Source organism: Temnothorax americanus, unplaced genomic scaffold (assembly GCF_048541705.1).
Source record: "Temnothorax americanus isolate GAGA-0224 unplaced genomic scaffold, ASM4854170v1 Scaffold21, whole genome shotgun sequence".
In the NCBI taxonomy this organism is placed as follows: Eukaryota; Metazoa; Arthropoda; class Insecta; order Hymenoptera; family Formicidae; genus Temnothorax; species Temnothorax americanus.
The window spans coordinates 2,500,784-2,527,277 of record NW_027509349.1 but is presented as its reverse complement, the minus strand read 5'-3'; the positions used below and the strand labels follow the sequence as shown (position 1 = coordinate 2,527,277).

Here is a 26,494-nt window from a genome sequence, read left to right as displayed (position 1 = left end):
GTAATTAGCAGAGTACACGGTGTGCCAAGGCGTGCGCGACGGTGTATATTTAGGGTCGGGGATACAGAACCGACGACGGGGCGTTTGACCCGTGCACGTTACCCGATCGCGCACCCCATTGGAGAACGATAGAACGCATTCCGTGCTCCGCGCAATCGGCTTAGAACAGTAAAGGTAACGAGCGTGTCGGCTAATCGGACGATTGTAATCAGCTCGCTAATGTTGTCTGAGAGCGAAGCGCGCAATCTCTGAGAGAGAGAGCTACGAGCTGGCTGCTTGTTCGCAGCTCGATGCGCGTATACTTATACAGAATACACACTACGCGTACGGAATGATCGGCTCAGGGTGGAATGACAAACTGAACAATTAGAAAAAAATTATCGGCTACAATAATTGTTCTTAGCAAGATTCTTGCTTACATTCCTTTATATTCCTCAAATTCCTCTTATTTATATTCCTTATATTCTGCTTTGTAGATTTTTTTTCAATATCTTTTCTTCTTCAGTATTTTTTGTCCCTGTGTTGACGGGGTTGGTGATTATCTCAATTTGTCAGTTTCGTCACTTTCATTTAAATCAATATAATACATCTGATTTGACGATACAAATCGAGATATCGTACAAGCTTATATTTTCCATTCCGGTTGACAGCTGCTTCAGCTCGATAATTATAATTACCATAGTTTATTCGTACCAATTTTGATTATAATTTTATTGATTTGCCAACGCGAATCAAGATACTAATTATATCTCCATCCCGTTTGTTAGCTTGATAATTACTTCAGTTCGCTTTACTAGTGCCAGTTTTACTCCCGTCCATTATGACATTAATCAGATTTTAAATGCAGGATATTCCTCGTGATTCGCGTTTACGCTATACGTCTTCCTATATCCACGCGACTCCCGGCACCCATCCACGTCCTATCCCCCGCCAATTTCGCGGCCCGAAAATATCGCGGTCGTACACATGGGATTCCCCGTGCACCTAATTCGATACCGCGCGGAGACAAACGAGACACTCCGCGGCCGAGAGAGCGGCGAACTTTCTAATTCAATTTGCCATCAAGTTACCAAGTTGCCGTGATTCCCACGATTCACCGTAAGGTCCCCATTGCTTCCGGTTATACCGCGAGGACCCTCCCCCTCTTCCGCGCATCTCCGCACGAATAACGATCTTTCCGTGATCGGGTCCGCGGTCCGCCGGGTTGCAAATCGTCTTTGTACTGAAATAAATTGCCCCGACAAATTCCCCGCGCTAATACCACGTGGTAGCAGGATCGCCGAGCCGTCGCGTGAGAAGCGGAAAAAGAGACGAGACAGAGAGAAGAAAGAGAGAAAGAGAAATTGCCCCACATTGTTAACCACGTGGTTTCGATGTTACAATCGGACTGGCAGCGGCAGAACAAAACGGAGAGAAGAACGACGCGTATTTTGCTGATGGCTTCCCTCTGTTCCGACGCGCAATTCGATCCAATTGCGTGCCTTTGTGGTTTAGGAATCTATGCGCGCATAATTGGGTACCTTCACGGTCCCGTAATTTTAGAGATTCAAGAAATAGACTCGAGCCTTCGCGCAAAAATATCCCGATTTCCTTTAAAGCGTGAGAGCTGAGAGCACTAAAATAATGAGAAAAAGGAAACGATATAGATGCGTAAAGACTTTTAAATTAAAAAATTGTATCAAAACAATCAACTATAATTCGATCTCATATAAATAATGGCGATTGCAATTCCGTAATGCTTTTAAATAAAAAAATAAAAAAAAACAGTCAATTATATATTAATTAGTATTCTTAAAATCTCTGCATCAAAATAGATTTTGACATTTTCCAATAGAGCATTCTACATTTTCAAATCTTCAATTTAAATTATATTCCTCTTACGTTATTTGCACATTGCAATTCGATGACATATTGTAATCTTTAATTCAGTTTCACGTAAATAATAACGGTTGCAATTCCCATCCCGCGTTACACCCACGCCTCTTACAATACATGCATCGCGTTTGATCTTTGTCTTAATTTGTGTGTGGATCCGCAAGAGACGCAACGCGTCCATATTACGCGCCTCTCTAATTCCGCCTCTCGTCTCTCTCGACGAAACCGCGATCGATAATACCTCCGTCGTATTATCGCCGGAAGCTAATCCGATTTCGCGCGACCGCTCTCGTGGATCCGAGCGAGAGAAGGGCGACTTTTATTTAGCTTTTATTTAGCTCTAATTCATAAACTGCGCACCCCCCCTGTAAAGTTGCTTATATCGAACCGCAATTCGTGGCCCACATTCGCCGCTACTGAAATATCCACCCCCTCGTCCCTCCCCCCTCGCCAACCCGCGCTTATATTCGCCGCATACGGGCCGCATCGCCGCGGGATGCACCGCAAAATAAACCCCGTATATAGGGAGTCTCATCGAGTGCACGACGTTTATTCTGTCTTTTTCTCTCTCTCTCTCTCTTTCTCTCTCTTCTTTTTCCCCTTTCCTTTTTCACCGTCTCTCTATTCTTCTTTGTTTTTAAAGGAGAGTCTTCATTCCTTATATATATAACGCGATAAAGATCTTTTTCGTGCATGTCACTGCTACTGAATTCGATACTCCGTTCTCTCTTTCTTCCTTTTTCTTCATCTTTCTATTTCTTTCTCTCTCGCAACGTTTACGGAAAAAATTCGATAACGCGTAAATTCAAAAGAAATTTGGAACTTTACGTGAACGACTTCTCGCGATTCTAGGAAGCGAGACGACCGTTCAAAAGAAGAGAGACGAAATAACTTAAACAAACCTCTTCCTCTTGAAATCCTTGAAAGCGCCATGAGTATCGTCGAGGGAAAAAATTGAGAAATGACTCGAGGGATCGAGGGGGGGAAAGGAGCACAGGTGCGTCTCCTCGAAGTGGGTATACTCTCGTATTCCGCGGATATTTCCGTAGCTGTCGCTACGAGACTACGTAATTAACCGACGTGAGGAGGGAGAAGGAGGGGGTTGGAGAGGGGGAGGTGGTGTCGTCGTCGCCGCTAATTAACGGCGGTAGTGGCCGTGGGGTACTTACAATTGTGATTCAGCTGAGACAACTCCAGCGCCGCGCACTTGTACCGATGCCTGGACTCCAGCGTGGGTATCACAATGCCGATCACCAGGCTCGAGTCCTTCTCGTGGTAGCACACCAGGGCGTCGCATTCCTTCCCGTCTGCAATGCATAGTCATGCGGTTTCGTGATTACTCGCGCTCCCCCGTCAACTGGGCCAAGCCGAACCAAAACGGGGTCGTAAAACAGTTAGTTCAATTCGTGGACAGATAAATGAGTTTGCACGTCTCTTTCGGTCTCCCTTATACCCTTTTTCCCTTAACCCTTCCGGATAATTTTCATAGAAACCTTAACTATGTCCTCGCAATGTGTATATTCATAAGAATGTAGTTAAGAATCTTCCTTTGAGTTCTTTCACGGATTCAAGGGTTAACGAACCTTTTTAGAAAACACAAGGTATATGCAATAAATATTGGAATTTTTAGGTCGACGTCTTTGATTTTCTTTCGATCGATCCTCGAACCACTCAAAATCGATCGGACACAAAGTTCAGAACAGATTAAATAACTTTCCGACGTGATAATAATAAGGGGCACCAATTGAGCTCTGTCGGAAGGAGGAAGATTCGCGCCCCCTTATGAATATAAAACAGGAATTTGGCGTTCCTCCGCGAATCTCGTGCGATCCCGAGAACGAGTTTAAGTGGGACAGGATGATGAGATGGGAGATAGAAAGGTTGGGGGGAGGGAAGAGGGCGTAATAATTCGCGCATTATCGCTTCCGTTTACTCGAAATTTATTTTCCGCGTGGTCGAAGCCGCGCGCGCGCGCGTGCGCGTATAACCGTTCACTCGAGAAATAGATTAAATCGTTATCGCTCGCGCGCCGCCACTATGCGCGCAAAATGTCCCATAGAGGTAAATAATGTGCGCCGTAATGGGCGAGGGCGTTTGTATGACGGGGCGCGGGAGGAAACGGCGGTTAAGGGAATCGATTACGACGTCGCCCTTTAGTTTTACCGTAATTCTGACGTTTATTTATCGGATCGTACGCGCGCGGAATACCGGGGAGGGATCTTGAAGGAAACGGCGAACGCGGAATGGCTCCCGCGACAATTAAGACCACGATCGTTACCGAGATCGTTTAAATAATTGCAAAATGTCGCCTAATCGAACGCCTCGCTGGGTTAAGGCGAAACGTAACGTTAACGAAAGCATTTGCACACCGCTTTAGGAAATTAGCGTATATCAACGTCTTAGCTGATGTTCAACAGTAATTCCGTATTTCATCGCGAAGTAAACATAATCGTTTTTCGAGCAACTCGTGAAGCGCAGCTTGAAAATTTAAATTAAAAACGCACAAATATTTAATGGGTAAATTTCGTTCCCTTAAATATTCATCCGCCGGATCCAGCGGACCAATGCAATTTTTTTCGTCGTCAAAGAAGCATTAAATCAAACCAATCTTGGTTTTTTGAATGTTCCAGTTAAGACTGTCGAGCGAAGAAGAACCAAAAGCAGAAAGGCGAAATAAAGAGTGTAACACTAACTTATTAAGTTTAAAAACGTACATAAGGCACATCGAAACTCTGTCACAGTGAAATATATCACGCAATGCGTAATTATTATATACATATCGCTGTTTTGTTTTAAGATTTGTAGAAATCTTTCTTCCTGTAACTTTGGGAATTTCAGATTACTTTTAAAAAGATCCAAGCTCCAGAGAATCATGACTGTACAGTTTTGAAAGAATTAGATTTTTTGATAAACGTTTTAAGCTGCAAGAAAGGATGTAAAATTATACAAGCGACTGTCCACGTAATCTTACACACTTCTTTTGCAATTAGCGGACTGATCGAGTCGGAGAGGCCCACCAGCGCGGGCCCCGCTCTCTCTTTCTCTCTCGCGAAAGTGTCTCCGGCCGGCGCGGCGGAAACGTCGCGTTGTCGCGCTCGATTTCTCACGAGCGAACGAATGTCCCACGACATCGCCCGCCTTATACGGGGACGCGGAGAGAGAAAATTACGACGATTACCGGCGAATTCCGGGAACTCGCGGCGCGCGAGACGTCGCCCGTTGCCATTAGCGCGATCCGCCGCGGCGGCGCGGCGTGCTCGTTTACTCGACCGGCCGAGATCCTCGGCACGACGTGACGGTATCATCTCGGTCGGACCCGACCGCGGAGCAGCCGACCGGCCTAATGATATCTCGTTGCATGGCTAATGCCGCAAATTGCCGGCCCCGCCGTAATTGGGGCCCGACGCGACGCTGCAGCTCGGCGACGACGCTCTGCTCTCCTCGTCGGCGCGCGTGAGGGTAAACGACGTCGAGGAGGTGGAGCTGTCGCGAAGATTTAGGTCGGCACGACGTGTTCTTTAGTCGCCCTCTATTCCCTGACGTTTTATTTGAAATTCTAGAGGGCGGAAACCGAAGAAACTCTCCGGACGGGACGAGAACTGGGTATAGGTACGAGAAAAGTCCGACAAATTCGTAAATTTAGAAAAACGAGACGCGACTCTGGAACTTCGATTTTTCCAAAGATAGCCCGAAATTATAAAAACAGTGTCAAAACATTTTCTTTCCACAAATAATATGTGGTTAATATTTTATTATAACTGCAGAATTTGAAAGCGCGCATTTATATGAAAAGTATATGTTTCCACGTATTTAAGTATACCTATATTATTGTTTTCAAACTGAAAGGAAAGAAAGTGAATAATTCCTACTTTCATTATTTTTTTATCGCGAAACCAGTTTAAATGCTATCGCAATTGTTAAACTAATGCGACAAGAGAAGTCCCTCGTGGGACTTCAATTTTTCCATATATAGCCCGGACTGTGCGAAAATTTTTTTTTTCATAAATAAATGATATGTGACAACGTGGTTAATATGACATTTTTTATCATAATTGGTGCGGAGTTTGAATTATATTCCTTCATTAATAAATACATTTCCACGTATTTATACCTATTGTTTTTAAGCTGAAAGAACAGGTATTTTTTTCCTTAACTCATTATTTTTAATCGCAAGGCGTGTTTGAACGCCGGTAACAATCCCGTAGTATTAAAACAATATGCAAAGAGAGAAGTATTTTATGGAATTTCGATATTTCCACGGATAGCCCAGAGTTAAAAAAACTACGTAAAAAAATTCAAAGTGATATGTGACAACGTGGTTAATATGACATTTTTTATCATAACTGATGCAGAATTTGAACGTGCTTTATACATATATTTCCCATATGTTTAAGGGAGGAATTTCTTTTTTTTTTTTCGTTAAATTTATCGTTTTTCTAATTTTTTAGTGAAGAAACTATACAACGCGGATTAATGCGAAATTTGGCATGTGGATTTATTTATCTCTTATCTATTCACAAAAAATTAAAAATCATTTCCTCGAACGAAGCAAAAAAAAATTGAGGATCCGGTGATGTTTTGAACTCAAAATATCGATTGATCCAAAAAAATAGATCGATCTTTTCGTTACAAACCAAAAAATATTGAACGTATTGCTTTTTTTTTTCGTCAAACGATAGCTACATGTGTGTAAAGTAAAATGTTCTTGGGTTTTTGTTGCAGGATTAATGGGAAGACTCAAATCGTGCACACCGTCGTCAACTGGGGATCATTGCGCGTCGAGGGGAGTGAGAGGCGTATTTTTGGGAGAAAATGATTTTTAATTTTTTTGTGAATAGATAAGAGATAAATAAATCCACATGCCAAATTTCGCATTGATTCGTTGTATAGTTTCTTCACCAGAAAATTAGAAAAAAACGATAAATTTAGAAAAAAAAATTCCCCCCCGCGTAAACGCCGATAGCGGTTTATTAAACTAATGCGCAAATAGAAAAGTCTTTTATAGAATTTCGATTTTTCCACAAATAGTCGAGAGTTCGGAAAACTATGTAAAAACAATTCTCTTCCACAAATTTAAAGTGATATGTGACAACGTGGTTAATATGACATTTCATTATAACTGATGCAGAATTTGAACGTGTTTTCTATATTTCCTCCGTAAATAAATATAATACGTTTCTATGTATTTATTTTTACTGTTTTCAAGCTGAAAGGGGAGGAACTAAATCTTTCTCTACCTCATTTTTAATCGTGAGTCACGACTAAACGCCGGTAATAATCCCGCCGTAATTGTTAAACGTAATATGCAAAGAGAGAACCTCGGTGTAACGAGTTACATCGTTCATATTACAGCGTGTCTGCAGTATTGAAGCGCCCGGCGCAACGACGGCGACGCCGACGCCGAGAAAGAGAGAGAGAAGGGACCGCGTAAAATCCTTTGAAAGTTCCTGCCCCCGGCGGAATTAGCGTTACTTAAGTAAATTGCGAAAGGGCGGGAAGAATTAAAGTGCGATCGGTTAGGTGAGCAAAAAGGAGGAAGGAAAGAGGAGGAAACGAAAAAAAAAACCCAGAGAAAAAAGGAAGGACGCAGCTCATTAAGCCTCAACTAGATCGAGGCTCCTATTTACGCGAACTCTTCCTCCTGGAAAATGTCCTAAAGGAATAAAACGACGCCGCCGTCGTCTTTTGTGCCTGCGAAAATGCTTCTTTTCCCTCCCTTCTACTCCTCTTCTGTTCTTTTCCTTGATGCTTTTAGATGGATTAAAATTCGGCGGAATTTTCTACTTTCGAAAGACTTTTCTCAAGACCCTCCCCGCCATTCCTGGATTCCTGTCTTGCGAGATTCTTTTGTATTTTCCGACTGCTTTTAGAAAAATCAGAATGTTTCAGAATCACAACTTTGCAATTCCGTGAAATCTAAAATTTTTAAGTTCTAAGATTACCAAAGACTGTAACTCGATTTTCCAGGACCCAAGATTATCATTTTTCTCACACTTCTCTTTCTAGACGAATTCTTATGAGGTCATTATTATGATTTCTTATTCTTATTCTGGTGTATTATTGTGTGCGCGAGAGACGGTGCGTTGAAATTATGCAGCTGCGAAACAAAGGTTGCTGCGTTTTCTCTCACCTACAAAATTATCCTCCCTCGAGTCTCGTGTTCTTTTAAGATAAGAAATCCTATAAAAAAAACCCACTCCTTTCAATTTGCAATACGTATAAGACCCCGGGACGATGCAGTTGGAGAAACAAGGGGTTTGGAGATCTAGAGGGATCTTGAAACGGAAGCGCCTGGGAATGGATTCCTCTACGCGGATCGCGCCGCTATATCAGCATATTATTTAAAATATTTAAACAAATTGAAGGAAAGCTGAGAAGAAAAGAAAGCCCTTCAGGGATTAAAACGGCGATCGGCGAGAGGTAGGAAATACGATAAAAAAAAGAGGTCAAGGAACAGCCACTTCAATTTCCCTGCCGGAGTCTCGCGGTACTTCTCGCGGTAATTAAGAGTCGCAATTAAGTGGACGAAAAAGCGTTGCTGATAATTATCCCGACAGCGTCTCCCCGCCCACCTTGCCGCGGCGAATTTGTCGTCGCAAAAAAAAGCGGACCAGCAAGTGGGATAAAAGGAGGATGGAGCGAGGAGCCTTCAGCCCATCAGGATCCCCCTTAGTCTCGGGATTAAGGAAAAATCCTCGCGATTCGTGCGACTTCGAATTTTATGTCAAGCCGTATCCTTGTCTTTAGATAACGAGATTCTGTTTTAGAGGCCTTTAAATTAGGATAGTCTAGGAGGGTGGAAAGTAAGGTCTTAGACGGAGAAAATTAAATTCTGCTCCTTGGCGTTTTCCGGGAGATTTCCGGGACCCCGGATTTTCGGGTTCGAGGATTTCTCTGTCTCATAAAAGCGTGTTTTTATTTTTTAATCATAAGATTTTCGCGTTTTGGAGCACTCTTAAGAATAAAAAGAGAATTCGCGCGACTGAGCGATCAAACCCCGACGAGAAGTTCCAAGAAGTTGAACCAGTCGTTGATTTTACGGTATCTTTAAGCTCTTGGAAAATACGAGCGGAGAACTGGGATTTTACAGGTCTTCGGGCTTCGATTTCCAAATTTCTACGAAATTCCAGAATATCCGTAGTTCTCGAGGATTTCTTACTGCGATCGCAGAATGGCGGAAATCGCGCGGGGAAGTTATTTATGATTTGTGAGCTCACCGCTCTCCTCGAGGTGGCCGAACTTGTCTCTGCAAAACAGTGCGAGTGGCAGCCAGCAACGCGCGTAAAATGCACCGGCTGATAGCAGCAGCACGAGGACGAGAACTGCCAGCAGGAGAGACTTTCGCCAGGATCCATTCGGAAGACTCAATACGAACTGGGGCTCTGCAAATCAAAGAGAGATAGCTCGAGATTTTATCGGGAAAGCAAAAGTAGTAAATATAACTGTGATGCGTAGTGATAAAACAAAATCTGTAAGGCGATACGATCCGATTAAATAATAAAACTGCACAAATTCTAAAAAAAGATTCCAAACCCAATTAAATTGTTTATAAGCAAAATCAGTAAAATAAATATAAAAAAGATTAGAAAAATAAACCAAAATTCTTTTTAAATTTCAAAAACATTTATCTCTAAATAAATAAATCCTAAAAACATAGTTCAAATTAGTAATGACATAAATATAATATTAAAATCAAAAGAAATCGAAGTTCTCTTCGAACTTCAGAAATATTGGTCTATAAATAAATCCTAATAAAGGGATGATTTAATCCCAAAATTTTTTAACTCTGATAAAAAAATACAAATAGAGATTTTTGCGCAAAGATAAAAGAGTTATTTTGCTTTCTTTTCACCATAAAATAATATTAAGGTATAGCAACAATACAGTGTGTAAATGCACGCGCTATTAAATTTGACGGTGAATTAAATCTGAGTCCAATTCAAAAAGAAGATTCTATCGTCGCGTTGCGTCGCGTTGTAACGTCCGCGAAACTAATTTGTAATAATTAAAACCGATAAAGCGGGTCGTCAGCGTGCGCGCGGTTTGCTAGTTGACCGATATATGTTTCCCGGACATTTCCACCGATTATTAAAATGAATTTGACGCTAGTCTGTTTTTATACGCAAATAATAAAGCATTCAGATTGATCGAGTGCGTTTTGCGTCGAGCTGTAATTAACAATCACGACCAGTAAATAACAAACGGAATTATTTAATTACATCCGCCGCGTATATTGCAGATCTCATTTCGCATAAAAAGCTTTTGGGATTTCGATATAGTATTTAAAAAAAAAGTAAATGTTACGTTGAAAAAACGCCAGAAATTAACGTTCAATGATAAATTCACGTAAAAAACGCGTATATAAAAGTATTAAATTAATATAAGAAATATAAATACAAATTAATAAATAAAAAAATAAATTCAATGCGGGATTCTTCAATCCTGTTTTTATTCAAAATTTACGATGACAAAGAGAAGTTGAAGAGATTTCGCGTAGTCTTATATACTGACCTCGCAACACATGAGCTGCCAATGTGATCTCCTCGTCGACGCCGTTGCTGACTTCGCATTTGTACTCGCCGTAATCCTCAAGAGTGACGTCCACAATCTCCAAGTAGGAGCCGATTATCTGATCGTTCTCCCTGCAAACAGAAACGCGGATCAAAAACAATTAGTGGATTTTTAATAATTGCATGACGTGGATTAAAGAGAACTATCCCTAAGAGAAAAATTCTTTAAAGAAAAATAATTTTAATGTTTTAAAGATATAAATTTTTATATTTTTTTAAAACAAATAAAAATTCTTTAAGGAAAAACAAAAGATATCTCTGTGCGTTAGAGATTTGAAAAATATAATTTTGATACACTTATTTCCTATCGACCTATCTGATCCATTCAATCTTAATTTTGATTAATTCGGTTTGAAAACTTTGAGTCCCTTCGGGGATTCGGAGGACTTTAAAAACTTTAAGCTTATTTTTGTGCACGTCGAAGAAAGTCGTTCCATCAAATTCTCAATTTTCAATTAATCTCAATCAAATTCAATTATATAAAGATTTCCTTTGCAGTTTAATTACCAAATTTTTAATAAGAATAAAACTGTCACGAGGGACGAAACTTTAGAGATTAGCTTTAAGAGAACTCTGCCATCGAATCTCCAAGGACTTTATGGTCCAAAGATTCTTCCAAGAGTCCACAGGTCTCCGCGGCAATCAAATCTGTCAATCTACATGGAAAGAATAAAACCTGTGATGTCCATTTCCCAATACAGGAATTAATAAAAAATTCTGTCGCAGACATTTGCGTGACGCGAGTTAAGCGTCGACGTAGTCGACGCGGCATCCGTTTTTCAAATCTCCGGTTACATCTCGCGTGGATATTGCAGCGCGAAAAAAAGTCCGACATTATTGCACATTTTTTTTCCCCATTCGCGTTTTGCAATCTAGAATGCATTTTGAGGCGCGTGCGTTTCGCGTCGCGCGGCGCTCGTTCTACTTTTTTCGGCTGGTCGCCGACCGGACGCGAGAACAAACCACCTTTCCCGCTGCGCGCGAATGATAAACAGAAAAACAAAGGTCCCGCGTTTCATTCGGCGATTCGGCGGTGTAACGAAAGCCGCGAAAGAGCGAGGGGCCCGCGCACACGTCGTCCACCCTGTTACCTATACACAATCGTTTAACGTGCGGACCATTTCGCCGTGCTAACTGCTAATTTAATTACGAGCGCGGCCGATTCGGCCGGCCCGGCACGCCGCGCGATGACTTACCCGCACAATTAATTCTCATCGCGTAATTTCATTCATTCGGGCCCGTCCGCTCGCACCCGCGCCGCGCCGTCTCGCCCGCGGCGCGGCGCAACAAAAGCGAAATGCGGACGCGGCAAACAAATAAATTCGGCGTTTCGGAATGAGCGAGTGGAGGAAGCGGGTGTAAGCATGTGGTACCCGATTAACGGGCGATGGAGCACATTTCGTGTAAAATGAGAGAGAGAGAGAGAGAGGCAGAGAGACAATTAATTAGATTTATTAGATAATTAACAGATGATTTTTTGATACGAGCCTAGTCGGATATTGCCGCGTGCGAATGCATGCGTTTCATGATCAGTTTCACGAAACGCTCACATTGGAAGAAAATCGTTCTGGCGTCGAAAGTCTCGCGGGCGCGAGATATATCCCGATTTTCGCTAGTATCTGCGACTTTCACGAATTGTCGCGAATTCGTGAAAACGCAAAAAATTGGGAAACTTTTAGCGTAACATCGCTAGGAGGCCCAATACGGTTACAGCATCGATATATTATAAATTCCGCTTCGGAAGGTCGCGCGTTGACGCGAGAGAGACGCGTTCAGCGTAGATAAATCGTTCGCATTTTTTTCTCAGTGTAGCTTCAAAATATGTACGAGCCATCGATATTCGAAAATATTGACTTTCACTGCTCGCCGCTGTCATTTTCTCGCGGAACGGCGAACCCGTCATTATTATTATTATTTTTTTTCCAGCGAGGACCGCCGAAAATACCTCGGATACGCGCGCGTCCCCGGAATTCAGCGCATATGTATGGTTTATTAATTAAAAACTCGATTCCCGCTCGATTTGCACCAATTGCACCGACCCGTGAAGGCGTGAAGGCCGATGAGTCGGCCGAAAATGACGGTCTTTTTTACCCTTCCGCTCCCGTTCGTTTCGTACTCCTCCACCCCGCTAGTCGGGATCCAACGGGATCGGGGCATGGCACGCTCGTGCCTGACGTTTATGCGCTCGCGATGACATTTATGAAAATCGTGCGCATCGACCGGTGCCGCTTTCTCCGCAATTTGCCAAACGTGCGCTTTACCTTTACCGAATAAATCGCGTGTCCGCGATACCGCACGGCGTGCTTGGCACAATCGATAGCGGAGGCGATGTGAGGCGAGGCGAGTCGCATTCTGCGGATCCGACTATCGCCGGATCCAAACCGTTGGATGCTGAATGCATAACAAACGCATCCCGCAATTCCGCTTCGCCGTGTAGTAAGATCCAAAAGTTTCCGGGCCAAGATATAAAAAAAAAAAAGATAAAATAAAACAACCATCTTAATTCAATAATTTTTATTTTTTTAGAACGATGAATCAATTTCTCTATACCATTCAAAAAATATTCTAAATTTCTGTCCTTAAAATAGTTTAACATTGTGGAAATCACTTTTTCGTCATTGGTAAATTTTTTCCACGCAAATCGGACTTCAATTATGAAAATAAAAAATAATCATTAGAGGCTAAATTGAGGCTTTAGAGCGGTAATGAAGAAGTGATCTTCATATAGTTAATAAGTTAAACTGTTTTAAGAACAAAAATTCAGAATTTTCTTAATATAGAAAAATCGATTCATCGTTTTAAAAATGTATTGAAATAAAAAAAGATTATATTGAAAAATTAGATTATATTAAAGAAGTGGTCGTTTTATTTTATAATCTTTCATTTAATCACCTTTTTTGCATCCTTAGGTCAGAAACTCGTGCCACATTAAGTCTCTTCGAAAATCCACGAAAGAGGATAAAAAGAAGACTCTCGAACCCTTTGCGGAACTGAACGAGCGATATCTCGATCATCGACACGTGGATGATTCAGGATCGTCGTAATTTAGAGCGATCAAGACGAAGGGGCAGAAGGGACACCATTGGTTATCCGTTCTAGGTATTGCGGTGGCTTTTTATTCGATTAAAGTGCCGCGAGTAACACGGGCGACCCGTTTCTACGAACGCTCTATAAATTCCGGCCCGTTAAGTTGATTAAAACTATTCCAATCGATGGCATCATACGTCGAACCGCCGCGGCCTTTCCCGCGAACTCTCCATGCTGATCGATCGATCGGATCCAAACGCCGCATCCGAGAATATAGAATGCGTGACATTGGAACGTAAATTTTCTTTGAAACAGATAGATAAGACCTTTTTAATGTAAGATTTAAAAAATTGATCTACAAATCCTATCAATTACAAAAATCGTATACTAAAACTTTTAAAAACTTAAAAAAAAAAGCTAATACAAGATTTTAAATTAATAAAACTTGTATAAGTTATCTGATTGATTTGCTTGTATAAATATTGAGATCGTTATAAAATGAAAAACGGATTGTCGTTAATAGTAACATTGTGTATTATTTTTACAATATTAAAAACTCCAGCGAATCTCGACAATTAAAAATCTGCGAAGAACTTCGAAACCACTTTTAATCCGTTTCTCGTTATCGAAAAACGACGCTTTTACGTACGTATCCGTAGAGCGATTTATTTCGCATTTCATATTTTTAATTGAAATAAAAATTACGACGACAAAAACTACTTTTTATACATAGAAATGACGGAGAGCCAATAAATCGAGTAGAGTGAAGTAAAAGTGTATAACGCGAATAAACACAATTACGCGTTTCTTATTTGTATAGACTTTTTAGCAACCGAACGATTTTATAATAATAATAGTGCAATTGTAATATTAATGCCATTACTTAATTACTTATGACGTCACGCGCTACAATACACAAATTGATGTATGTTGCGACATATAACGTTGCAAATAATTACATGATAGATCACATATAATAATGTAATAAATATAATAATTATTACCGATGATTGATGATTGTTTGCCATAATAATAGTCTTTCCGCCGCTTCTCTTATTCCGCGTGACGTGCCCGCCGCGCAATAACGTCGCACACGTGCAGTGTCCTCATTAGGGATCAGCTCGCCCGCAATTAACGAACAATTGTCGGCGCAATTGTCGCAATAATTGTTCGATGCGGGTGCGTTAGGAGCGCGTGGCATTTCTAGAAAATTGCCGCGTCGCGTCGCGTCGAACGGCACACGCTCTCATTCGAATTCGAGTTTGATTCGTATTCCATTTCAGCGCGTCTCAGCCCCGACGTAATGTTTCCATCGAGTCGCATTTATTTTCTCGCTTTTTTTTTCCCCGAACGCTCGATTCGCCGAAGTTCGGACGCGTTTGGAGAACACATATTCTCTCTCTCTCTCTTTTTTTCTCTTTCGTTCGCGCGAATATATTATCTTTGCACGCGTCCCTCATAAATATAGTCCGAACGTAATCGGATACAATTGCGATAGCGGATTAAATTGAATAGCGCGACTTCGCGGAAAATAAGGTACCTATTACATTGTCGACCACGAGGCTCAGCACACTCCGTCCCACGCCCCACTTTAAGGGACGTAAATAAAAAATGAGTAGCGCGCCGATCCGCCGAGGGATAGTCACGTGGGAAGCGCGTGCGATTTGCGGTCGTGGCAGAGGTGCGAAAGTAAATTGGTCAGGACGCGACGCACGCGTCGCGTGACGAATTAGCGCGTCCGCGGCGGGGGCGATTAAATTCACGAGAGCGCGCGGGTACGCCGCGCCGCCGCGCCGGCACGCGACGACATTTCCGCGATTAACCGGCCCCGCTTGAATATCCCGTAAGCTCTCGGTTATACTCTCCCCTAATTCAATTCGCGCGCGATCGCGTAAACCGATCGATCGTTCACGAACGCGCACGTGCCCGGGATTGGCGAAAATGTCCGGCGGATTAACGCGATTATTTTATTAGGCTCAACGAGATTCGCGCACATTTGCACGGGAATTCGATAGAAAATTCGCGAGGAAAAGTACCTCCTTGCAATTTTAAATCATCGAATTGGATTCATAAGTTTGTGAAGAAGATAAGCAGAGTAATGCCAAGACTTTAAAATGCAAGAAAACTTAATTAAATTGATTTCAGTATTGATTGATTGATCTGGTTTTGGAAGTCTGAAACAAAATACGAGTATACATTTGTGTTACGTAATCCTGTTGCGGCGTTGAATTCAAGTCACATCGGGAAAAAGAAATATATCGAGTTGGACTCGACATCATAATGCGTTGCGACATAACTTGTTGCATAATTCTTCAAGCGCTCGTAATCTGCGGTATCCGCATGCAATTCCGACGACAAATTATGTTTTTGAGATCGCCATAAATTCCTCCGAGGTAGTAAAAATTCTTTGATTCACGTTTATAGGTCGACCGATCAGACGAAATCGAGAACGAAATACTTTTGATTTCGCTCATTTGCGAGAAGTTTTGATCGCAAAGGGTTAAAGGGGTCGGTATCGACTGCGCGGGCGAGCGAGTTAAAGTGACGTTCAATCGCGTCGCGAAATTATTCACCGGAGTTTAATGAACATTGGTAAAGCGAATAGCCGAAAAGGCAGTCAGATCGACGAAATATTTAAGTTATAACTTAAGTTGATCACAATTTTCCCCGTTTTATACCCGCTTTCTTAATTTCTCTCGCCTGTTTCCGATTTCTTCGTCGATCCCGCGTTTAACCTTTCAAGATCATTCAATTAAGCTGAGAGAGATTCAATGCACAAATTTACGGAATTAGATTAATAAGCTTCTTCTCTTTCTCCCTCCAGGAATGAAATCATTGAATCCGCTGTGATTCCTTTCATTTTCGATCGTATACGGTCGCGGGTCGATTTTTTTTTCACCACGTGCCTAGAAATCGCCATCGCGATCGCACTGTTCTTTCCCGAAATAACGAATCGCAGGTTAATACCTCTCCCGTTTTTCGTCGCTCTGGCGTTTTGCCTCTTCTGGCCGCTCGCCCTTTTCTGACCCTGTTCCAGCCATTAACGCGTCGAATCTCGCGCTGCTTGCGAGCTTTTTTCTTTCCTCTTCAGGGCAGATTACGTGGCGCTTTCGCTGCGAGCAATCGATAATCTCGTCCTATATTGAAGAGAAAAATAGTTTCGTTCGCGCGGACGAGCGTATATAATCTACGAGCCGCGGCAGGATGGGAAAGAATTGGCAGAAAAGCAGGGGGGAGAGGGGGATAGGGGGAAAGGGATGGCGATAGCGACGATGCGAAACGAATAACGAATTCCAACCGCAAAATCGCACGAGTATAAAAGAGGTATCAATAATTTGTATCCGGATTGTATTAAAAAAAAAAAACCGAGATTTGCGTGAGAGAATCCGAAATTAAATTTAAAAAACTATTTTTGTCAGGTGTTTAGATTTTGATAGAAGATTAGAATCTATGAATTCTTAATTAGACATTCTCTCATATAGTAAATATCTATATAAATTAAGAAAAGAATTATCTGTGTAACGCGCACAGTCCCTTTTTTAATTATTTAATATATCGTGCTTTATGTGTGTGTGTGTGTGTGCAATCTTCTTCAATAACTAAAATGTATTATTCTTCAAAATACGTATTATTCTATATTTGAAATTTTTTTAATAACTACACTGGCAATTATTAAAAATATGAAATTTATTAAACAAATCCCTCGAGCTAAATAACGTTCTGTTATTTTTAACAAATGTGTGTCGAAGTTTATTACAAAACAGTATTATTTTAACTCCGTTGGTTTAATTAAATTAACATTGTATTAAGTAAGAGCCGTGGCGATTTATAGGAACTGTTAAAATGGCTCAAATTTATTACACTACGAATTTAACAGTTTATATACACTCATATAACTAAAATTTTTTATTAATATTAAATAATAATTTAATATTAAGAATCAGAAAAGTTATGTATATAATTTTTCTAGGCATGTGCAAATATACATATATGTATTGAATATTTGCTCATTGATGGCTTATTCACTGGTTCGTCCATACAGATCCCTATTTCAATCCCATCACTTATAGGTATACGGGCGCGGCGTTTCGTCGCACGTGCTTTATTTTACTTGTCCTCGTTTCCTTCTTTTTATTTCACGGGAGACCCGGCATTAAGCCCATTGTCGAGTTCGATGTACGTTGGCAGAGTTTTAATTAAACTCTCGGACGACCGGCGTGCGTACTCCTCCTCCCGCGGGACTCTGCTGTATACGACGATCATTAATTAGATACCCCCTGAGATTACACGCGTCGTCGAATGCCTTATCAATGGAAGAGATATCAATGGTGCGATGTCGATATAAAAGCTGCGCAGAATGAAAATCTGATGAAACGCGAACAAAAGCTAAAAACACGAAGGCATAGAAATAGATCTACCCCAAAATCGGATATTATCGATTTCTCGACGATTTGCTAGATTTCTCTATTCTTATCCTTATAATTTGATTATACGTTATATTTAACATTATTATCATTATTATTACAATATATATTACTTTTGTTTCTTTTCATTATTCTTCATCAGTTTTATCAAGTCCCGATTCAAAGAGCCTATCCCCCGCGAATAAGTCATCTTTACATCCGCGTTTAATAAAAAAGATGGAGATTACGCGTTACGTAAAGTCCTTCCGCAGCGCTTTATAACGCCGTAACCTCCATTTTCATGGTGGAAAAATAAGCTCGCTCGGAAAAATAAGCTCTCCATTTTTCGCAATAATCTCCGCCCGTTTGTACCGTACTTCGCTCCTCTTATATCGCGTCGCGTGTTCCGGCCAGGCTATCGGCTATCGATTCCGGAATAAATAAACTTATTCCATCAATCTACCTAAAAAGGGTTCCCCGGGTCCGTTCTCTCTCTCTCTCTCTCTCTCTCTCTCTCTCTCTCTCTCTCTTCCGTCTATCCCCCTTGCCCTTCTCCTCGCTCGTCTGTCTCCCTTCTTTCGCAAAGCTCAAGAGACGACGGGTCCGGCGATAGAACCGAATTACCGGCTGCTGCGAGTATAGATACGGCCAAATCGACGGCCGCTCGCTCCCATAAATCTTGTCTTATCCCGGACCGCAGATAGAGATGAATTACTCCGGTCCCGGTGGCGCGACGCACGACGCGGGCTCTATTAACGCAGATTGCATTCGAATGCAAATCGGAATGCAATGCGGATTACTTCCCCGCCGACGCGCCGCGACGCGACGCGACGCGACGCGACGCGACGCGACGCGACGCGATGCGAGCCGGACGAATTGTTCGCGATTATACACAAAGCGCGAATCGCATTCTTGCAACGATATCCTCGTGCGAGATCTCTCGCTTTCTCTTTCTCGCGTGCGCGCGCGCGCGCGATTAATGTAATATATTTGATGGAGCCTCCGCACTTTGTACGCTGCAATATTAAGATATCAAATGCAAAAGAATGGACGAGCACGTTAAAGCTATATTAAACGATGTTATCCTGAAACTAACTGTGTAACAATTAGATCTATCTAGCACAAGAATATTTAGTTACCGTTAAAGTAGCGAGAGGTCTAGATTTATAAACAAAACTGGCGTTACGCATTTTTCGTAAATCTGCCGAAGTCATACCTGTTCCATCAGTTTGTGCTGACGTATGATGCGATTTTTTATTCAGCGCTTTATTAAAAATTCGGTTTCAGGCAATTTTGTTTCAAATTAAATCAATGCGGTTTTTTCGCGACCTTGAAGAGATTAAGCCTGCGCTGATAATTGTTCCTGACAATTATTCCGCTCTCGTTATCAAACGACGGGCGACCAATCAATCGGTGATTACGGACGTCATCGCGTGTCACGTATACGCCGGCAATAGTTCGCTGTCGCATTATTATTCATGTCTTTCCTGCACAGGATATCACGGTCCATTTGACGTATCAGCCTCACACCGCACGGGACATCGCGAAAAATATATGCGATTATCAATAATATATGGACGGATTTCTCTTCATGCCATAAAAACATAACTATATAACGATTCCAAATTGACTCGATTTCTCTTCACTTTTACAGCCTAAAGAATCTTGGAATCCGGTTTCTAGGATAACTGATGACAGAAACGCAACGAGAACAGATAAGAATAATCTGTTAGCAACATGCAGCTTGCAATATTATTATATAGTATTTCAGTATATCGTTCGAGATGAAATTATTTTCGCTTTCGATCAATCGCTAAGTTTATATCTGGAAATTCTCCATGTGCCCCCTTATAGTTTGCGTCAATTATTTCAATTACGTGTTTCTATTCGAAGTTTAACTCCTCTCCTTTTTCTAATGTAATCCTAATCTTTTATAGAGATGCGCTGTTTATTGAAATATTATTATTACTATCATCGTCGCTCCGTATGTTATTATTGATTAAATCACTCTTGCAAATTCCTTCTCGTCTTCTCGTCAGAATTCAATGAGGATTCGGTCGATTAATGGGCGGTCGCCGATCGAATCATCCTCTTCATTCATCGAGGCGCCGATCGAGACTTTCTCTTTGATAAATAAGGATCATCCCGGTGGTTCGCGTGATGAAGTAGACAGGACAAGTTTGGCAGCAGCTACAAATTTCTGAGGGTGTGCAACCCATAGCGCGGTATCTCGGGCGCGAGGCCCATAAACTCGCGCCATTAATCATTTCCCCGGGGTAGAGTGCATATTACTATACCGAGGGGTTCCTTAACCGATCGGTCGGTGATGAGTTATCGATATTACGTGCGACTCCTACCAACAACCGGCAACGGGTTAGTAGACGAGCCGGAGCTTTATGACCGAAATTTGTAACGGGGTGTCCCGAGAAGACGTATTAGACGGCACTCACTCTGTCGTCCCCGGGAAAAGAGCTCGCGAGTACTTTGACGAGAGAGTAACTGCGCGCCGCGAGGATGCACGACTGTTGACGCTCTGGTACGAGCGCGAGATGAAAACCAAATAATTACTTTCTCTCGTACAAGATCGTACTGTACATATAATATAAGGAGAGACGTAAGAGAGATAGAACTCCCTGAGAAAAAATATAAAGGGAGAATCTATAATTTTCATTTATTAAAGACGTCTTTTCTTTATAGTTCGCGAAAAATGGACGACAACACTTATTCAAATTATTTGATCATTTTACTTTGAAAATTTGGGATTTTACAACAGCAATATAACGCGAAATTCATTTAGATAATTTATAATGCTATTACTCTCAGATTAAATTTAGATCAGATGACCTAGATTATTTCTGATTATTATTCCAATTAAGGTTATTAGATCGCGAAAAAAGGAAAATGCTTAAAATTGCTCGATAATTTTACTTTGAGATTTTTTGATTTTATAACAGCCAGTAACGCGAAATTTACTTAGATAATTTGTAATGCTATGATTCATATTAAATTTAAATTAGATGATCTAGATTATTTCTGATTTTATTATGCATAAATATTAATTAAATTAGATTATTTATTTTTATTTATTTCTATTTATTTGCAGTTATATATATATATATATATATATAAATAATAAATTAAAATTGAGTATAACTCGACACTACGAATTTAACAGTGTATAAAATGACCTATTTGGCTTGTCGTTTCTTTCTCGATCCATCTCGGGGTAACTCAGAGTTGGATTTTGCAATTTCTTCGAGGGAGCCGTTCCCAGAAGAGGTTTATCGTTATCGACGAGAGAACAGCATTGCGGGGCTGTTGCTTGCCGAGCCGCGAAAAGGCCGGCCGTCCAGCCATGAAACGCGATTTCGTCGCTCCGACGCACAGTGCATCCCCCTCGATGAAATTCTGACAAAAAATACTTATCGGTTTCCTATCAAGTTCCTGTCCGTATTATGGTTCGTAGAGAGAGAGAGAGAGAGACATGGTAAAAATAAACTTTACGAATATCCTGTTTCTTAAATATCAAAATCTGAATTTAAAGCGTAAAATAAATTTTGCAAGATAAATTAATAGCCCACACAAAACTCTACCTTTACGAAGTATTTCTATTTAAAAATAGAACGTGTCTCGTGTTTCTTTTACGAATATCCGAGTTTACTAAATATCGAAATCTAAATTTAAAGTGTAATAAAAAATTTGTAGGATAATAGCCCACACGAATCTCTATCTCTACAACAAAATCTTTCTATTAAAAAATAGAACGTGTCACGTGTTTTTTATATTTCTATAATCTCTAATAGTAAATATAAATGTATATAAAACAATATATGGAAGTTAAACCGCGTACATTTCATCATCAAAATATATCACAAAACAAAATAAAAATACGGAAAAAATGAACAATTTCTTTTTTAAACTGTCACGATAAATCTGCTGCTGTTAAGGTAAAGGTAATACCAATACCTGGACATATACCTATATCCGAACACCTTTATTATTTATAAATATAACGCGAATTAAAATCAAAGATAAAAGTATTTTTTCTTGTAGTTTGAAACTTCAGTTATAATATCCAAACGTTTTATTTTCATAAATTTATATTTTTTTAAAGGTATTCAGACACAGATACGTGTCCAGGTATTGGTACATTTCCTATGTTAAGTGTCCGGGTATTGGTACCTTTACCTTAAGCGTCCAATACATATTTTGGCTAAATGATTTGTACACTTGTCAATTTTCTTCTTTTCATACGTTTAACAAGCGTCGAGATAATTCCGCGGCATCGAGAAAGTCAGCGAAAAATTTCCGCGGGAATGTAAGCTTCTCGCGAGAAGACGCATAAATTTTCGTCGCGACGGCGATTAATTCAATAAATTACGCAATGACGAGATTAACAACAAATTTAACTACCGATGGTACTGCATAAGTGCCGTATCTTGTTATCGAAACGCCATCAATAATCCGGTGGTGGCTCATTGGCTAATAGCCCGCGATCATGCGATTAATATCAATTTAAACGGATTGAGCTTTATTATATTTGCTGACTCGACGCGAAAGAGAACATTTTTCGACGACTGTCCCGATTTGCTTGAAATATGCAATTGGGAATAGCGTACATTCGAAAATATTATCTATATACCGAGATGCTCTTCACGTGTCGTATTATTAATTCACAACTTTCCAAAATGCGATTAACATCGATTAATCGAGTTTATTGGATTTGCCGACGACACGTAGGAAGATAATTGTTAGTATAATATTCCGAAAATGTCATTCATGCACAATTCACTTATTCGGAATATTATAACAATTGGAGAAGAAAAAAAATAGCAGTAAACAAAAAAGAATATATATACATATAGTAATTTATAGTTAAGTTTCTTATTAATCAAGAATAAACTTATATTTTACTTATATATAAATAGACTTTTAAATATATGGGGATTCTTGATTAATAAATAACTTATTAATCTAATTAAGAAAGAAATAAATAAGAATATAAAGAATATTAATAACAAGTAAAAATATCATTTTCTCCTTAATGAGAACTCTATATAATAAATTATCTTATTGATTAAAGACCAAATAAAAAACCGAGTTAAAAATGCCAAAGGTAAATATTCAGCAACAAAAAAAAAAGCATTATGAGGGTATCAGGTGCATTCCTCTTCCTAAAAATGCAAAATTTAAAAATATTCGATTATATTACTGTTTAAAATATATTTCCAAAAAAAAGTAATAAAAAAAAAGTATTGTTGCTCAGTTTAACAATAAATGAATGCAAAATGGGTTCCAAAACTACCAACAAAATTGCATATATTCTCTACAAAACACACACCGTACATTTACTACATAAAAAAAAAGCAAACCATCTATTCAATGAGAATAGGACCGATCCAGATTTTCCATGCTTTTCGTCGAAATTTCACCCGGCAATCGCCTAGCCGAATTTTTCAACTCTTTCCGGCGAGCCTGAATCGACGAACATCACGATGTGTATACAGGATGTCTCAGAAATCGCCTGTTTTCTCAAAAATAAAAATTTTAAAAACCGAGTCATGATGAAACATACAAAATTTACAAATATAAAAAATAACAAAAATTTATTCTCATATTAGATTTGAGTCAATTTTCATTTTATTTTTATACAAAATAAGATTCAATCTTCATCTGTCTTCTGCATTTTTTAATTAAATTTTATTTTATTTTAATTCTAGTTTGATTACATTGTTACCACTATTATAATTTATTACACAAAACTTTATTTCCGCGGAATTGTATTATTATTTTAATCCTTAAATGTGCAGCTTTGCATATACATATATGCAAAGCGACTTTTCGTTGCTCAGTGTATTTCCTCATATCTTATGAAGCTTGAACTGAAAAGGCGCGGCTTTGCATATCTATAAAGGGCCTTCTCTGGCCCTTCTTTTTCCCTTTCGGATAGGAAAGCCCAGAAGGTTATTATTTATTTAAAAAATAGAATGCTGCAAAAAATTATGCATTTAAGGATTAACTAAAATTTTACTCTAATAAGTCGCACGTCAAATGTCGAAAATTGAAGAAAATGTTCTAAGATTTTTGCCTCAGGAAGATTCGACTTCAAACTCAATCTGCAGGAGATACCGTGGGTGTCCAAGACACCCCGTATAACCTTTGGACGTCCCTCCGCGACGATTCGGCAAATTTTTCAGACGTCACATCTCATGCACGAATGCAGGCGGCACTTACGCTTATAAGGTTTCATTATGTGGCGCTTTCGCAGACGCGAACACTGCCTTTCCGACCTTCCGAGAGATCGATGTCGCGCCAGACGACATTTCTCGGACTTTTCACCGCGTCTCATGCCTCTCTTTCTTTCTCTCTTCCTCCCTTTCTTTCCCTCTCACTTTACAAGCAAGAGGAACAACGTCGGAAGTGCGTCAGCAGTTTTCTTCCCACCGCTGAAGAATTGCGTGATCGAAGCGAAGTGAGTCGGAAAACCGAGAGTCGGACTCGTTTTCTGTGATTTCGCGAAAAAATTGCAAAAAGTCGCAAAGGATTGTCTCGTGAAAGCAATGTACCAAATGTCTATTTTAAGAGACCGAAAAAGACCTTTTGAAAGCATACAGAAAAAGATTTTCAAATATGTATTCCATTTCTCTAATTTATTTTCCGAGATATTTCATCTCCCAAGTACATGTAATTTTTATTTGCTGGAACAATTTATCTCTTCACCTAATTTTATCCAAATGTTTTCTATTTATCAATTTATTATATTTCAAGCGAGCAAAACAGTTATTCTCTTCAATCTCTTTTATAGATATCAGAAAAGTCTGAAAAGAATAGTTTCTAAAATAGCGAATTTTTTTAATTTCTCCGTTACTTTCATTTTTATGTGAAACCCTACTTACTCGCTTAAAAAATTTACCTCCTTACTGAATTTAATTTAAATCTAGCTTATAATGACGTGTGCAAATTCAAAATAGCTTTTCAATCTTTATATATCCGTTCTCCAGATGCAAATGGGTAATTGAACGCCATGCACGATTTACGGTGTGTGTGTAAACTCTTCTTTGATCTTGGGAAAGGGTCGCTGATTGCCGAAAGAATCGCGCGGCATCACCTTGACGGATTCATTCGTCGTTTAATGAGCCGACTGCATTATCCCTTCGGCACCCTCTGTCGCATCGCATCTCGGGGGAAGTCCTCTTCCCCGCCGCCCTCTCCCCCCTCCCTCACCCCCTCCACGCAAAATCGCAGAGTCGTCCGCAAACATGCCGATCGCCATTACCTGGTAACCCCTGCGCTGGGTAAGGCAACCCAGCCGACCACTTAAAAATGGCGGCGCGCTATCCGGCGCGGCCCACGAAAAAGGAGCGATCAAAGGGAAAGGCGGGAGGGAAGCGTGAGGGAAGGGACACGAGGGTATCATTAGAGTAATGACGGACTTCGAGGAGAGACCGCAGAAACAGACGAGAAGATACCCATGGAGTTTCTTGCTTCGCGCTCCATTCCCTTCGTCGCCCTCGTCGTCGTCGTCATCATTGCAGGAATGGATTGCTCGGGGGAATGTTAGAAACGGCTCGGAGGTGCATACTTGTGGTACTCGTCGACGTTATTATGCATGCGTCAACAGAAATGCAGTGGCATTATCGTGCGAGCGATGCCCATTTAATTACCGCGAATACAGCGATCGTTCCCGCAAGACTGTGAACCCCTCTGGGAGCCCCTGGGTTTTTGATATTTTTCCTAAAGGTGAAGAAACGATCGTGATTTGAGTAATAAGAGTATAGTCCATCGGGAGCGAGGAGCTGGAGAATTTTCAAACGGACAATTCGAAATTTTGAGCGCTTCGAGTTCCGGATCTGTGAGAATCCGAAAATAATTTAAGGGGAGTTCCGCCAGACGCAAGAATTTGAGAATTAGAGAGTCACGAAGCCGATCATGCCATGCAATCCGAGCCTGATGCCGCGGTGAGGAATCGCGAGAGCTCGTGCCCGTTCCCCCTGCGACGCGAAATAATCCGTTTCTCTTTCCCTCCATCCCTCCGTTTCCCCCCTCCCCCCTCCCTACCCCTGTCCCTCGGTCTTTCTCAATCGAGGCTTCACCTGGCCGCGAGTTTGTCCCGCTGTTATTACGTGTATAATGCGCGGCGCGGTGGGACTCCGCAAAAAAGGCTAATCGACGGGCCCCGGAGGCGTGGCGCGGCTGTTTCTGCGGTCGAGGGGTCTCCGCCGCCGTCGTCGGTGGGGCCCGGCGGGGCCCGGCGGGGCCCGACGACGTGGCGCGGCGCGGCGGAGCGAAAACGCTTTCGCGGAACACAGACCGGCCGGCGGATGTCAATTGAAACGACGGGAACTCGGCGATTTACTTTCCTTCATCCTTTTTTTGCCAACTCGACCCCTCTCCTACCCCCCTCCTGCCCCCGAGCGTCCGCTCGAAGGAAGCCTGAAACCCCCTTTCAACACGCGCTCGTCGTCCGCTCGTCAAATTCCTTGTTCCCGACATCAGTCGCGTGAAGAAAACTTTCTTTCCAATTGCGGAAACGTTTACGCCGAGTAAATATTCGAGTCCATTAAATTTTATTTTTATTACGTTTCTCTCTTTGAAGGACCGTCAAAATTCTCCGAATTT

General features: G+C 40.9%; 1 protein-coding gene across 1 annotated transcript in view; it reads right to left on the bottom strand.

The window, feature by feature from the left end:
* LOC143897928 (interleukin-1 receptor accessory protein-like 1-B) overlaps positions 1-26,494 on the bottom strand; it is a 168,117-nt gene that overhangs the window by 9,551 nt on the left and 132,072 nt on the right. Inside the window, exons 4-6 of the mRNA XM_077406918.1 lie at positions 10,387-10,517; positions 9,093-9,257; positions 3,045-3,182 (exon numbers count right to left, since the gene is read on the bottom strand). Coding sequence (XP_077263044.1) covers positions 3,045-3,182; positions 9,093-9,257; positions 10,387-10,517 — 434 coding nt within the window. The remainder of the gene's footprint in view (positions 1-3,044; positions 3,183-9,092; positions 9,258-10,386; positions 10,518-26,494) is intronic.